This window comes from Juglans microcarpa x Juglans regia, chromosome 2S (assembly GCF_004785595.1).
Source record: "Juglans microcarpa x Juglans regia isolate MS1-56 chromosome 2S, Jm3101_v1.0, whole genome shotgun sequence".
NCBI classification, from domain to species: Eukaryota; Viridiplantae; Streptophyta; class Magnoliopsida; order Fagales; family Juglandaceae; genus Juglans; species Juglans microcarpa x Juglans regia.
Genome location: NC_054597.1, coordinates 4,968,354 through 4,984,714, shown reverse-complemented (window position 1 = coordinate 4,984,714; position 16,361 = coordinate 4,968,354). Strand labels below are relative to the sequence as shown.

The following is a 16,361-nucleotide window of genomic DNA, read 5'->3' as shown; positions in this document are numbered from 1 at the left end:
TAGAGAAGGTTGGGCTTGTTGCTTATAGAGTTGCCTTGCCAGATTATTTTGGGGATGTTCATGACGTGTTTCATGTGTCCTCATTGAAGAGGAGTTTTGGACAGCAAGAGCCACGTTTTGTGGATCCCGAACGCATTCAACTGCGGCCCAATCTTACTTATGAAGTTGCCCCGACCCAGATCGTAGATTGGAAAGAGCAAGAGTTAAGGTCCAAGGTAATACCTATGGTGAAAGTGGCGTGGGGTGATCCGTTGGCTCAAGATTTCTCTTGGGAGAGAGAGGCCGACATGAGGGAGCAATAAGAGGCCGACATGAGGGAGCAATATCCATACTTGTTTGATTGATTTTGACGGTATGTTCTAAGTATTCTCTTGGTTGAATCTTGATCTTGTCTTGGTGCAATATTTGACCTTGCCAATTTCGTGGACGAAATTTTTTTTTAAGGGGGGAGGATGTAACACCCCGTATTTTAGTGTATTTTTACTGAAGGAATTATTTTTATGTAATTAAAATAATTTCTCTTATTTTAAAATTGGTTGGATTTTAGTGAGTTTATTTCTATGATTTTTATTTGGTGAAAATTATTTTTATGTGCTTTCCAAATATTTATTTATTATTATGCATTTAAATTGCTTTTAATATTTAAATTAATTACCGTGGGATTTAATTATTTCAATTTGACTTTACCATTACGTTTAAATTATTTTATTTAACTTGTGGTTTTAAAATCGTTTCCGTTGGATCATTTTTGTGACCCAAGTTATGAGGATTGGACCTCATTTCTTTTTCCCTCTTTTTCTTTCCTCTCCTTTTCTTTTCCTCTTTTTTCTTTTTCTCCTTATTCTTTTTCCTCTCCCGCGCGATCTCTCTCTCTCCTCTCCTCTCCTCCGCCCGTTTCCCTCGTCCACTCCCAGCGCCGCCGTCCGCCGGCGGTGGTCGTCACCGCCCAGCCCATTAGACTCCCCAGCCGCCGGCCGTCCTACCCCACCAGTATCACCGCCGTTCGTGCCGCCGTTAGCCTCCACGAAGCCCACGAAACCCACGACGTCGCGGCACATTTTCCTCCATTGCGCCGCCGTCGCGCCACCTCCGGCCACCATCTTCCTACCACTTCATCCCCGGCCTCTTGGCAACCCATTTGACCCAACCCCAGCTCCGATCCGTCACCGGTGAAGCCCCACCAAGTCCATCTCCGATTTGCACTTTTTTGGCCTAAAACCACCCCTTGCGCCGCCACCCACGGCAAACCACCACCACCACCACTAGCTTCACCGACCTCCCTAGGCCCTACCCTATCAATCTTGGGTCTTCGTTTGTCCTCGTTGAAAAGTTGGTAATTGTGACCCACGGCCACAGTGTATTTTACACTGTGGTGTTGCTCAAACGTCGCCTTTTTCAACTTCGCGATCCTCGGAAAATTATTATATTGCACTGTAAGTATTTCTCCAAAGAATTTTCGTAATTTAAATGTATTTTTGCACTAACCCATTTCACTGTGTTTTTTGGCATGCCGGACTGAGTCCGAGGAGTTCGGGGGTCGGATGGATTTGTGATTGGAGTTGTTTGGTTGGATTTGATTGGATTGGTATCTGTTGGTTTGGACTTTGTGTTGGTACATGTGCATTTCATTATTTCATGCATGATCATGTTTGTAAAAGAAAACTGGGTTTTCGTGTATTGCATTCATGTTCATGTGCTTTGAAAAGCTATGATTTTATGTGTTAATATTTTTGGTGCGTGTGTATCACGACCCCAAGCCGAGATGGGGCATTAACTCGGTGGAGCTCCTCTGGTTACTCGGGAGCGGAATATACTGAGTAACGTCCCCTGGATTGTCGCCGGGCGACAATGGAATCGGACGAGATGGTCTCGTGCCGACTCCGTGGTCCTTCTGCTGGCGGGGACTAGAGGATGTCTGGCCACGTACGCGCTGGGCGCGGAATTGGGCATCGCTCGTTGCGTAGTGTGAGTGCTTGGCCACGTACGCGCTGGGCGCGGAACTGAGCACCGCTGCGAAGCCAGGACGTGCGGATGGTCCATAGGGGAGACCATGGTGCATATGGAAATAATGCATGGTGCATTTGGTATTAATGCACTATTTTCTGGGAAAATAGTGCGAGTTGATTTTTGGGTAAATCATTTTCTGGGAAAATGTTTTACGGATAATTTGGACCAAAATGAGATTTTGGTGTGTGTTGGAAAATTTATCATTTTCGGAAAAAATGATGTTTTGTGGAAAAATGCATGTTTTCATGTGTATGCATGTTAGTTGCATTTAATGCATTTTGTATTACGTTGTTGTTTGGGTTATACTTACCTGCGAGACCATTTTGTGGTGTCGCAGATTTTGATGCTGATGAGGAGGAGGAGGGCGAGCCTGAGGAGAAGGCTCTGCCTGAGGAGTGATCTGGGATCACTCGTTTGTAGCTTTAAACTATTGTAAATTATTTTATGGATGACTGTATAACTGCTAGTTAAATCTTTACTGATGTTTGATTGTAATTAAATTCTGGTACTTAGTTGACTATCCGTTGCGTTATTTTATTTGAACACTGTTGCATTTACACACACTGGCACTTCGTTGGGATGTGTGACCGTGTTGTCACCATCCTGGCGTCTCGATCCCTGTGTATTTTTATAAGGGGAATTGGGGGCGCCACAGATATCTACCACAAGTATGACTGATATACAAGGAAACCACAAGTATGACTGATATACAAGGAAAATAGGGAGCCATAGCAAGAGTCAGACAGAGCTCTTGTTTTCTCTGCATGCATTGCAATAATACATAGAATTGTTAAATTTTGAAGGGAAGAGATTCAAAATAAGCAATAGTTGCCATTTAAGAATTGTTGAAGCAGAAGAGCTCTTGTTGAAGCAGAAGAGATTCAAGAATTGTTGCATAATTTTTTTTTTTGTCAAATATTATTAGAATATATCAAGTGTATTTGCATAATATAAAAAAAAAATTGTCAAATATTATTAAAATATATAATATTATATTATTATTTTAACTTTATGATGGCTAGTCCAATGTGTACTCATCTAGTCAAAAGTTGATAGAATAGCTAAAAGTTGAGATTCTAGCTAAACTTTAGACTTGGCAATGGCTAGGCCATTGCCAATGCTCTTATAGAAGACAACAAAAGTACCTGCAACAAACCATTCCTAATAAAAGCTGTATTGAAGCAACAATAGAACAGACGCCCTCCAAACATTTTTTGGTAGAATATAACACGCACATCTCCAGTAACCTGTCCAATCAAAAGATTTTAGTGAGTCTAGATGATCTCCAACTTGGATTTTTTCTTGTTAATAAACAAAAATGTATAAATCTGTGTGCAAAAATCATGAATTACGTACTTGTAAAGGTTTATCAAAACAATGATCAAGACAGGTCTTCTGGCAGATTATGCGGCTTTCTGTGTCCATTTGGACTACAACACGTCCTTCTAACTGTGGTTTATTCTCTTCATCACCATTGGTGAAAGAGAGATAGTACTGAGGACTGCATATTCTTTCATAACCCTTCTTAATTTGTCTGCAGCAATTCCTCGAAACTTCCACATATGGTCGGTACATCTGATTGGATTTCTGTGAACAAGGGCGAAAAAGTTCTTTAGAGCAGATACAGAAAAGCAGCCAACTACAAAGAAATATGTTATTCATCAAGCTTTTGACCATCCTCCTCTTACCATCCCTTAATGTGGCATCAAATGATTGATAAATAAGAGAGACATATCAAATAATTTTCCAAACATTTAATTGCATGTCATGTGATGATGAGATGATGATAATTAAAAAGATGATGAATAGCCTCAACTCAACTAAATCAAGAACTGTTGTAGGGAAAAAAATGAGAATTAGAACGAAAAAGAAAACTGAAAAATAAAGGGCAACATCATGCATTTTTCAAGACCTCGTAAACAACTATCCCATCAACAGACTAGATAAAAACTTAAACCCAAGGTATGACATAATTAAATAAGATGGTCGTGAATTATGTCAAACGCATTTTCCCAAAGTTGAAAAACACTGATTAGCATTTGAGATAACCATCAACCAAGAATGGCAGTAAAGGAATGGTGCATTCAACTTAATGAAAACAAAGAAAATTTCGAGGAAGTTTTTGGAGTATCAAGATTCCCTGATCACAAAGAAAATTCAGTCAATGTTAATCATGTCATGAAGTTGGATTCGCCGCAATTCTCTGATACATGGTCCTGGCAAATTCACATCTGGCATTCCATTTCTGATTCCCCTATAGGAAAAGAAGGTATACTTTCCCAGTATCCCACATAAAGGCGCTGGCTTGGTATCGAAACCTTTTCAACATAATGTGTTTGGTCATCAACTTGAAGTCAGAAAGTATACATACCATTATAGAATGTTATTACATACACGGCCCAACACCAAGTTAACCAAATGGAAAAATCTAATTGTCATGTGTGATAAATGTAGATGTAAAAGAATTACTAACTATTTAATTTAAAAGAGTAATGCTAGAGAGAAGCTACTGTAGCAGTGCACACTTTGCACTCACTACATGACTGCTTTTAGTTTTCTACTTTTTTATTTTAGACTTTGGAGATGTGTGGTCTAGATGATGCCACATCATGTGTGCAAAATGGTTGCTCCTAATAGTGGCTTCTATCTATATTTATTCAATTTAAAAATAATTATTTGAATTAAAGGAACTCTCATGAATATCTAATGCTCCTCTACTTTTTGTTCAAAAAAAAAACGGGTGTATGAAAAACACAAAAGATGAAGGTTGAAACTAAAATTTTCTTTAGGTCTGGTTTTGTTTACACAAAACCAAACTTTCTTTTCTCATTTCATATAATTATTACAATTTTTTCAAACTTTCACGTAAAATATAATAAATAATTCAAAATTTTCAAATCTAAAAAAAAATTATATTATAATAATGTTTTATTCAATTTATAATAAAACATCTCATCTGAACTGCGTAACCAAACGAGGCCTTATCCTTTTTGTCTTTGTGATAAATTTCAGATGATCTGATAACATTATTTTCTTGGAAATAAACATGGATTAAGGTATTAAGGACATACGCTGCGTTTGGATACTGAGGTGATCTCAGATGATTTAAGTTAATCTGTGAATAATTTTGTTGATCCCATTGAAATGTGTTTGAATCTAAATGGGTTAAAATATGTTTAACTTTGTATGAAAAATTGAAAGAGTAATAAATGTTGGTGCAAAGAGGGGCTGCAAAATAATAAATAGTGAGAGAAAGTTTGCTTCAAGGCGCATTACAATGTCGCTTTCCTTAAGATAATATTCTCCCCCACCAATAACGGTATGCATACAGGTTACAAACGAATTCGCCTCCAAGATACAATGAAGCCCAGGACAAGTCTATTTGTCTAACTGCGTTATGCACACACGAAATTAGACTCCGAATACCCTCAAATTTTGCTATTCAACTAAGAGATTAGAAATCTGTTCTCTGCAGAATGAACAGATCCTAATAGCAAGTTTTGAAGAAATGAAAACTTTTGGAAGAGAGAATTTCAAAATTTCCTTCTTGAACTTTATCATTCTATATTCAAATTCGTACGCCAATGAGTCTATTTATAGAGGGCTAAAGGATGTGAATGAAAAGTTGTAACTTTTCATTTTTCTGAAATCTGAACCGAACATGTATATATATTATACCTGTTACCGAGTGACACAATCATTGTACTTTGTCCAATGGTCACATTGCTTCTCCACCAACCATCTCGCATAAGTCCATTATTGTGACTTTGGGCATTTTCGTTGCCAAGAGTTGTGGCTTTTGAGCGCCACACGCGTGTCCCTTCGCGCACGAGTGCTTGGACTGAGTGGAGGCCATCCTTCTTACAAAATAATTAAAACTCCTCTTTGATAGATGTGTGGTTCGAACCTCTAACTTCAAGGTAGATAACGATAGTAAATACCATTGAGCCAGTTGACAACTACGACCACAATAATGGACCCAAATTATTATAACCATTAGCAATAGCTTACAAACTTTCCTTAGTTTCCCTCTTTCCAAAATAATTCATAACTTCTAAAAATAAATTTCTAAAATATTATTAATAATAAATATTATATATATACTTATTTTAATTTCATTAATAATTAGTCTGAGATGAATTGAGATGCTTTTTACATCCAAACATAACCTTAAAAGTAGCAACATAAAAAGCTTATTGTGAGCTAGACTCATGGGGAATTTCTAACTCTCAATCTTTTTTTTACATTCAACGCAATTTTATTGACTGATCATGGATTGGATGGACCTAGAAAAGGTGAAAAAAAAATTAAAATTGTAAATGTAAAAGTGGTTGACTAGGATTAGATGACTAGGATGATAGAGATTTTTTAAGTTGGTACATTATTGAGTTGGATGAATGTAAATATCTTATCTTTATCTAAGAATATTTAATTTAAATTAAGTGGTCATTAGATAATGTTTTAGATAAGTCAAGAGAGTGTGGATCTGAAGTTCAAGAAATCTAGAATTAATCAGTTGAATGGAAATTGTATCTGCTGGGAAGACTTAGAGCCAAGTGTCAACAGACGTGTCAGCAGACTCGTTTCTAGCAGAGTCCTCCCCTTAGCAGATTCCTATTGTGCCTCAAATTTCTAATAAACTTAATTCGTCAATAGAGTCTTACTACAGATCAAATACTGGGCAGATTATTTAAATAAATATTTCGGCTGAGGGAAATGATCTTTGATCAATTATTTCTTAGAGCTTGGGGATTGGAGAGAGATCTAAGCGCTTGAGTGTGAGAATTCTTTTAAAGGATTTTTTACTGTTTTGTCCTTTCTATCTTTCAGTGCGTGCATAGTCTGAGTTGGAGCTGCTACTGTGGTGGAAGACAAAAGAGTCTTTTGTCGGGCAAGTAAGAGAATCTAGTTACAAAAGTTTTGTAATTGAGAAATTATTTGTAATTAATTTTTACCTAATAAAATTGATTTTTCTAGATTTGGCTGCCTTGGAGGATTTTACTTCTGAAGAATTTTTTAAAGGGTTTCTCTTCGTAACCAAAATAGGAAAGATGTAATTTTATTACTTTATATATTTGATTATTTATCAAATTATTATATAACAAACGACTAATCAATTTATTGATTGAGTGGTGATGCGTGAGATCTAAATACAAGGATACTTGAGTAATGTCAAAAGCAACCACGAACTTATTCTAGATGGTCGTGTGGTCTTATTGACATGAACATTGCAGCATACTGCAGAAGTCTATGCTCACTGCTTCCATTTCCAGTAGCTGCAGGAATCACCGGACCCCTTCTTCTCATCCTGCACCTGCGCCAACCTAACTGTATAATAACAGCAGCCCATGTTCGCCAATTTGACGAGTAATATCTTGCTGTTCGCTTCAGTCTCTCGTTGGCAAATTTGTATCGAAAGTGATCCGTGATGTATCTCAGATGCACAGCATCAAGCCCAAAAGCTTCTGTAGATTCTATGCAGATAAATGTTGCAGACGAGGCTGGAAGCCGGTCTATAAATGGGCGGCGGAGGCAATAGGAGAGGAGCTCGTCGCCCAGAAAGCCTCCAGGCTCGAGTGTACTAGTGGCAACCACGCCTTTGCTCAAGTTTTGGCTGCGTTTTACACGTCCACGAACGATGAACATTATCCTTAGCACGGGATCACCTTCTCTGATTATCTGTTCAAGGAAATATCAAATATCCTTTTAGCTTGTTAAATTTATGGTAGTTTGTGATAAGGTACTGTTGATTAAGTTGTATTTGAAGTGTATGGTTTTTATGCACCTTTTCGTCTCTAGAGAAGACCAGAGGCTTGACCCTGTCGCAGATGTTGTCAAGAATAAGATCATCCAAGTTGTGGAAGAGAGGAACCTAAAGATCAGAAAGAGAAGTTCATCAAGAGATATATGTTTGATAGAAGAGAGAGACAATTTTCAATATATACCTTCTTTATGAGGTCTAAGCAAAGATAGCGCTTAATGTCCCTTCGAAGCCCTTGGGGAAGATCTTTGATCATTCCCATCTCATCTTCTCCTCCCATAGTTGCCCATCTTTGGCGTTCGTAATGGCGAACCCTCTGTCTCAAACGAGATGGCAACTGTCTCCGCCTCATCCACCATTCCATGTCTCGGCATCTCAGTTGCATTTTTCTCTTCTTCGCCATGACGGAATGCAAGAATACCTTGACAGTAGCAATAGGAGGTGGTCTTTGTTAGACAATGATTCATCTCAAAGTTCGTATGTATGCCCAAGAAATGAAATTAATTATGTACACACCTGGATATTTCCTATCAACAGAGTGAAGAGCATCAGCCCGCTAAGCACAGTGATTATGCTGAAAACTACTTCTAGCCATTGGCTTGTAGGCTCAAGATCATTGCCAAAGGTGCTGCAAATGTAGTAAGAGTTGATGCTCAGACAAAACGAATATCGAGTGAATGTATGTTTGCGCAGAAAATTTCCACCCAAGTTTTGTCACTTTTTAGATTGAAAATGAAATTGATCTTGAAAACACAATTTTAAAGAACAGCTACGAGAAGGACATTCACACGCTGGAACTTATGTCATGAATAGCCAATCACAGAAACCCAAGAGTTGGGATTCTTATCCCAAGCTGACGACCGGCGAACAGAGTATGAATTGAGACAGAACAGGTTTGACTTTTTAACCGGATTGACTTAACATCTTCTAAAAAATGCTGTCAATCTTTCAATCTTCTCCATTCACTTGTTAACAAATCTATCCAGTAAATTTTCAATAGGATGTAAGCCAAATTTACTCGGAATAACCCATCTCCATATTTAATAGAAATGATAAATGCAGTTACGAGTGTAAAAGTACTGCATAATTATTTTAAAAAAAATTGAATAAATATGAGATCTATATAAAAAAATTAATTTTTTAATAATAGACTCTACTTTTTTTCAAAACGACTATACGATACTTGCACACTTTACTATTATATGTAACAGTACTCAATATTTAATTGTGCTTCGATTCAAGACTCTTACTATTTAATTCAAATTAGTATTAAAAGATAAATAATATTTACAGTTTTAAAATGTGCAATCATTGCGAAATATTTTTTAAAATAATGTATAAGTTATAAGATCTACAGAAAAAAAAAAAATTTTTTTTATGAGTCCAACGTGTTTTAAAAAAAAAAAAAACATAAAACACTATATATACCATTATCTATTTTTGAGGAGTTACCGTACGCACCAAACCTTTTGTGGAAGATAAAAAGTAAAAGGAAAAAAAAAAAAAAAAAAAGTGAAGAATCTTTTATAATATTACCTGAGGGTCATTAAGCCCCAAAATATGGGATAAAGGATCTTAACAGCCACAGAATTGCTAGAAATGACTGGAAGAGCCCAATGGTAGATCCCATAATTGAAGGGGCCATGAACATCCAAGCACAATGGCTTTCTGACCATCGCTGTTGAGTTGTCACTACATGGACTTCCTATGGTGCTTGTCCGTAACAGAAACTGGTAACAAACCTGCTCTGAGCAAGACAACGAGAGATTGCAGTTTCTTCTGTCACACTCTTGTCGCAGGCATGCTGCTACACGTTGTATCGCAAGAACATACCAGCATCCTCCAGCAACCTGCTGATGATATGATATATTATATATACACCCAAAAAGACAAACTAGACTCTAAAGAAAAGTTAGATTAATACACATTCTTCACGCGGAAAACATGGTAAAATTTGATTCCTTTTTCATTAATTAAAGAAGGCTTACGTGAGAGGCAATGAAGTAGGCAATGAGATTGAGGCCAAAACCCCACCAAATGGTGCCAAAGATGTAACCAGTGACCTTCTGCATTCTTCTCATCAAGTAAATGCTGTGGTAGACCTTAGGGAGGAATTGGAACAAGAAAATAACTAGAAGTATTGTCATTATAACTTTCATCTGCTCTTCTCTTATTAATTTCGGTACTACTAGCCAAAATACAACCTGCAAGACAAAAGAAAAAGAACAACATGAGAGGGGAGAAAAGAGAGAAACTATCTTAGAAAGAATAAAAACAGAGAAAGCAGGGGAGAATTACAGTACTGCAAGGGAAGTATGATGAATACCAGGGTATATTGCTAACCTGAGGAACTGGGAGTATAACGAAAGCGTCGAACCAAAAGCCCTTGATGGAGTGCACGTAGTGGGAGGCGATCGCACGTGCGTCCCACACGAGCTTCCCGCACCCGACCACCAGCGACTCTCTCGACACGTACGCCAGCCGGAACTGGAGCCAGATGTGGCACAGATGCACCGCGTCCACACACGTCCGGAGCACCGTCACCATCCCCGCCAGCCCGCCATCCATGTAGAGACATGGGGCCCCACCTCTCCCGATAGACAGCGCATAGAAGAACAGCGGGTCCACCGCCAGGGACATGCCACGCGCAAGCAGGAACGCCCGGTTCCACCGCTGCACGCGCTTGGTGCGCGGGTCCAGCACTCGCCGCAACGGCCCCGGTCTCTTGGTTGATTTCTTACTGTCGGGACGGTTCCGGATGGGGACTAGGTACGAGCCGGCAGAGGCCTCCCACTCGGGCTGGTGGGCGCGGTCGCAGCTGGTGGAGTGGAACACCGGCGCCCCGACTTGGGTGCAGGCGTAGCATTCGACGGAGTTGGAGATAGGGTTGTCATCCTCGTTGTTGTCGCTCTCGCTGTTGCCGTTCGAGGAATCCTTGGAAATGAATAGTCCCATAATTCTGCAACCACGTTAATTAGAAGAACGAACTTCGGAAAATATGATAAAGTAATGATCCTCATATATAAATATATTATACAATATATATATATATATATATATATATAATTCAATTCGATTCATGAATTCACAAATATCAATACAAATTGTATTCCGAGTCTTTATGATGAAAAGATGGAGGAGAAGAACAATTAACAATAACAACTCATGATCAATAAGAGAAGCAGAGGGTGACCTTGAGAGGGAGAAGTGGAACTTTGGAATGAAAGGCATGATCTGAAGATTGAAACCATGGGAGAGAAGAAGAGGTGGTGGAGATCAAGAGATAGAGAGGGAGTGTGTATGTATGTCTGTGAATGTTTGTCTAGTATATAGGAAGAGAGAGAGAGAGAGAGAGAGAGAGAGAGAGAGAGAGAGAGGTCAGATGACGACAGGAAGAGAGAAGAGTGGTTTGTTTGGAAGGATGATAATAGAGGAGAGTGTCAGGTAGCACATGAAGAGGGGCTACGCGGGTTCGTAATCGTAAGGATGAAGAGTGCCAGCCGCTCAAGGAACCTGGTAGCTAGCGCTGGTGGGGTTCGATCTAAACTTGTCCGGTGTGGCTGCATGGGTCCAGCACCGGTCAAGTTACCATGCCACACCGGACAACTTACTGCTAAGTGACAATAAGGTATAATATCATGCCTGGCTAGAGTCGGACCGGACTACTGGCCAACCAAGGAACTGAGGCCATCAAATTTCGCGATTTGTAGTTTTATGTTCTTCGAGATATGGCAAGAATTAGCTCAATTTTACGTTGATTTCACGACTTTGTTTCTTCTTCTTCTTTCTTTCGGCCTTTTTTTTTTTTTTTTTCTCACTTTAACAGTAAAATCTGTTCAAACTCAGTTAATATAAGTTGCTTGAAAAGAAATATTAACTCATTTTTATAGATTATCACAATTTACCCAATAATATCAGTGAAGAAGATGCATTGTTTGAAAACAAAACAACTTATATAAAGGCCCGTTAGGATAGTGAAAGTGTTTCATCTGATCTCACTATTATAATTTTCTTAAATTTATACACAAAATATAATAAACAATTCAACCTTTTCAAATCTCAAAATAATAATAATAATATTATTAAAAATAATATTCTAATAATATTTTATTCAACTTTCAACTTTCATCTAATGAGTGGTTTGGATTCAGAAATGAGTTGAGATGGTTTGTGAATAGTAGAATGAAAGTTGAATTATTTATTATATTTTGTATGGAAATTTGAGAAAGTTGTTTTGGGATTTGAAAAAGTTGAATTGTTTATTATAATTTGTGTGAGAATTTGAAAAAGTTGTAATGATGAGATGAAATGAGTTGAAGCGGGTTGATGTGGATTTTGAATGCAAATGAGACTTAAAATCATTTCATCTCACTATCCAAATCGCACTTTAGACTATTACTACAACATGCTTGCAATGCCACACTACTGATGTACTATGTTTACGTACACATGATGCTCGTAAAATTAGCTCTTGCTGCAATTAATTGTGTGTGTGTATATATATATATATATATATATATATATATATATATATATATATATGATCACCTACGCGCTGTCTACTAAATAATTAATGCATAATCATATGTCAATTGTCAGGTGCAAAAAGCGCTGATGAATCTATATATCACTTCCTCGATGATGAGAATCCGATGACCTAAACCATATATACACTTCAAATTAAGGATACCTTGTTCCCCACATGTTTTGAAATCGTGCTTGCGCATCATGACGTTCTGATCTGCAACCAGGTAACTTTAAGCTTAATTTACAAATTAAATCATCATGTAGAAAAAAGAACAGGGGCCCCATGATTATCTTTTACGTCATTCATGAAAAACACGGGTTTAAATATATTATAGAAGAATGATTGGTTTCAGAAATAAAATGGACGTGAAAGCATGAAAAGATCAAAAGAAAGAAACTGGCGTGACTAGCTAGCTAATACACATAGCATGTGCATTTGCATGTTTCCCCGTGAATTGTGGGGCTCATTGGAAAATCTTGTGGCAGTAAACCAAGGAAAAACATGAAAATAATAGTCTTTCAGGCTGACGATACCAATGTCTGCTTCATGATAGTTGCCGGCACATGATATACTTTTCACTTTGCCATTTTGGTACGCCGAGATCGATAGTGATGAGATAGATCAGTACTAAACCTCACGCTTACACTATTAATTGTGGTTCAGAAGTGATCTGCACTTCATTGCTAGTGAAAAGTTATGCATTTACGTACTGATCGATGTTCACAGACACAAGGTGCGAAGATGCATGCATGCAAGACTATATATGCTACCTCTTATCTTCATTTCTTAAAGCTCATGAGTGCCATTTAATCATTTCTTAAAGCTTATGTTCACAGACATTAAATTTAATTTTCTTAATTGGTTGGACATGCACGTACCAAAAAATGCGTTGTAATGGAGCTAGCGCCATTCAAAGTAGTCCTGTTTAGACGATCGATCTGTTTTTTGTTTTGGATCCTTGTTTGTCATAGTGTTTGCAAGAAAATCACATGAGATCAGAACCAAGAAAAAGAACACAGGCGCGCAGTACACTCAAAGCTAGCTAGCCTGCGCAATTAAGTATCAAGTAGTACTGCTTTTGAATTGAATCACCCCACCTTTCACGGGAATGCATGGGAGCCAATATATGTATTTGATTAAGAGAAGTCATTAAAGTTTAAAGAGATTTTATAAAAATAAATTTATAAATTAATACAATTTTTAAATCTATTTTATAATAAAAATAAGTTTATAATCTAAGGTACTATTTCAGGTTAGGTACGTCAATTTATAATCAATTTATTTTTGTGTGATGTTTTTATAGACAAAATATTTCTGTTTGATTCATCCCTTTTAATTAATTTGTCGATATGCAAGGTGGAAGATAGGTCCAAGGTGGGCCATGACCTCAAATTAATATTTCGAATTTGATCTCCAGATTATTCTAGAAGCAGCTAGCTAGCACTCCATGACTTTGGTTAAAGTAATATGGAAATATATATATATATATAAGATATAATTAATACATATAATATGGTCTAGATCTACCAAAATAAGTACAATTAAGATCATGGTACAACGCCCACCAAATCTAAAAGCTGGTTGCTTTTTGTCGAGGAAAAATATAAAAAAATGATCAGACTTTTAGTCTTTAAATATTGAATTTCAAATCATATCTCTAACCAATTAAATAATGAAAAAGGAGCGCCAAAAAGGTGAAAAGGGTGAACCATTTCCTTAGAGAGAGAACGTCTGCCTTCTCAATAAAAAAAACCTCATTTTCATGAGAGCAATTGAGGGTGGAGCTGTCTCTCACACTCATCTCCTTCTATATATATACATTTTTTTTTTGGCACTGTATATACACTTTTAAGATAGTGTTTTTTCCCTCTTTCTTCCACAGGTACAGTTTTAGTCAGATTTATTGCTCTTCGGTCACCATTTGCCTACACACGCCCCACCACCCCATCCTACAATCAATGTATGACCCTCACGCGCAGCTTGTTTCCACATGTATTCTCCACGTGCCGCCACCCAACGACACTTCCGACGACTACAAGCGTTGTAGCAGTTTCGTCTCGCCAAAATCTTCTAGATCTGGGCCACCCCATCTCTATCCCACCGGCGCATGGCTGCCATGCACCATCATAGGAGGTGTGGGAATGCAGATGATCATTAGATCAGTCCACTCGATACTGGATTTTTCACTATATTATAACTTTCCCTAAACCGTGATCTCGAAGAAGGGACTGTAGACCTCTCCAAAAATCATATATCTCAAGATAACAAGGAACAATGCACCTGCCACTTTTACCGCTTTCAGCAGAAGTTTCACCACTAATAGCGGTGGTTTCATTGTTTGTAATTTTTTGCGAATATCTTATTTTCGTCTTTTAAGACAGCGTCATCTTTTTAAAATATGGGTGAAGACCAAGAAATTGGTTGCAAAAAATCATTTTTTTCTTTTTTATCTACCACTTTACACTGTTGTTATTGTTCAGTGATATTTATTGGAAACCTCACTTTTTCTTCTTATATCATCTTTTCTAATTAAATATACTTATTTGTTTAGAGAAAAAAAAAAAGATAATGAAGAATATTAATTAACAAATTAAAAAACTGATCATCAAATGCATGCATGGTGCCTTCACAACAGAACAATACTAATTAAAGAGCCAGCTAGCTAGCTAGCTAGATATACAACTGGCCTTCTCCCTGAATTCCCTGGCTACCCATGCAGACGGGCCAGTACTCCTCGGCCACTTTCCTTGCGTGCATGCATGATGCCATGGCAGTTTCAGGATTAACTCAATTAATGTTTTCCCGCTAGCCAGTCATGTTTGTCGTCTGTGTTTGTGAGGGCCGGGGAAAGTTCCTAAACCCCCCCAAGCTGCCGTACGATCGAGCCCTATATATATATATTTCTGTGAATTCACGATGATTCATTTACAACAATCCAAAAGTAGTATATATTCCAGTGTGTAATTTGTACGTCACCGCTAGCAAAAGGAAAGTCATATTGTAGGGTCAAGATGATCATAATTATTAGTTCTGCGGTACTACTTTTAAATACTATTCCACGATTCTTAATTTAGCTTTCCATGGGGTCCATTTTTTTTTAAATAATTTAATCATTCCTCCGGACCAGTACAAAAAGTCATTTTCCCTCACAAAGTCCTGAAAAATTATATTAGTTATGACTCATGATATGCCATATTTATCTTTAATTTCAAACCTGCATCATCATTAATGTTTTTGAAGAAAGACAGTGATACTATGTCGCCTGGATTTGACTATTGGCGTGTCTCTAATGTAAAATGTAATTTTTTTTAAAAAATAAAAAATATTAATATATTAATAATTACTTCTTTAATTATGAAGTAAAAAAAATTTAAAATTAAAAAAAAATATACATAAACAGTTAAATTGAAGAGACAAATTCATTCGACATGTATTTATATATATATAGCATCATTTTCCTTTGAAGAATTTGCAGCAAACCCTCACTATATCCTATTTATCTGTCTCTCTTGCGAATTGAATATATAGAGTTTGTAATGGTGGGAACAGAAGTACTAGGTAATGCATGTCAATTTAAAGTTTAAAAAATAATATATTTTTGACGTATTGATCAAATAATAAAATTTAGTTTAATTTACTTTGGCTAGGGATCACAATCACATCAACAATGCGTAAAAATTTATCAAACAAAAAGTTGATTCCATGCATGTTGGCAGCTTCTTTCAAAAAAATTCATTCGAGCTCTGCAGATCGAAGAGTACGTCATTCGTTCAAACAAGACATGATGAAGTTTGAGAATAAACTCACATGCGATTGAGAGGACTACTATTATGGTCAATTCACTAGATGTATGTGAGATGTACGTTCTAATATTCCAGCGGAAGTGGTCTTGATGTAATTTTTAAAAATAGGGTCCTTAGCCCTACTTTAACTTAGATAATTTGTATCCTACATTTATAAGCTAATTACTTGACCACATAAGTTTTTGTTGGGGTTTAATATATTTTATAAAAGAAAAATTCTATATATTACACTATCATCGAACTTTCATTCCACTGTGATGAG

At 37.2% G+C, this 16,361-nt stretch overlaps 1 protein-coding gene across 1 annotated transcript; it reads right to left on the bottom strand.

Annotated features, from left to right (window-relative positions):
• Positions 1-7,154: 7,154 nt before the first annotated feature.
• On the bottom strand, positions 7,155-11,121 carry LOC121252173 (cyclic nucleotide-gated ion channel 2-like). The gene is made up of 8 exons (XM_041151670.1): positions 10,962-11,121; positions 10,112-10,727; positions 9,757-9,972; positions 9,305-9,618; positions 8,285-8,396; positions 7,953-8,189; positions 7,793-7,879; positions 7,155-7,686 (listed from the first exon to the last, which is right to left on the bottom strand). Exons 1-8 carry the CDS (start codon positions 10,997-10,999, stop codon positions 7,198-7,200), a joined length of 2,109 nt encoding a protein of 702 aa, XP_041007604.1. The 5' UTR covers positions 11,000-11,121; the 3' UTR covers positions 7,155-7,197.
• Between the last annotated feature and the right edge of the window lie 5,240 nt (positions 11,122-16,361).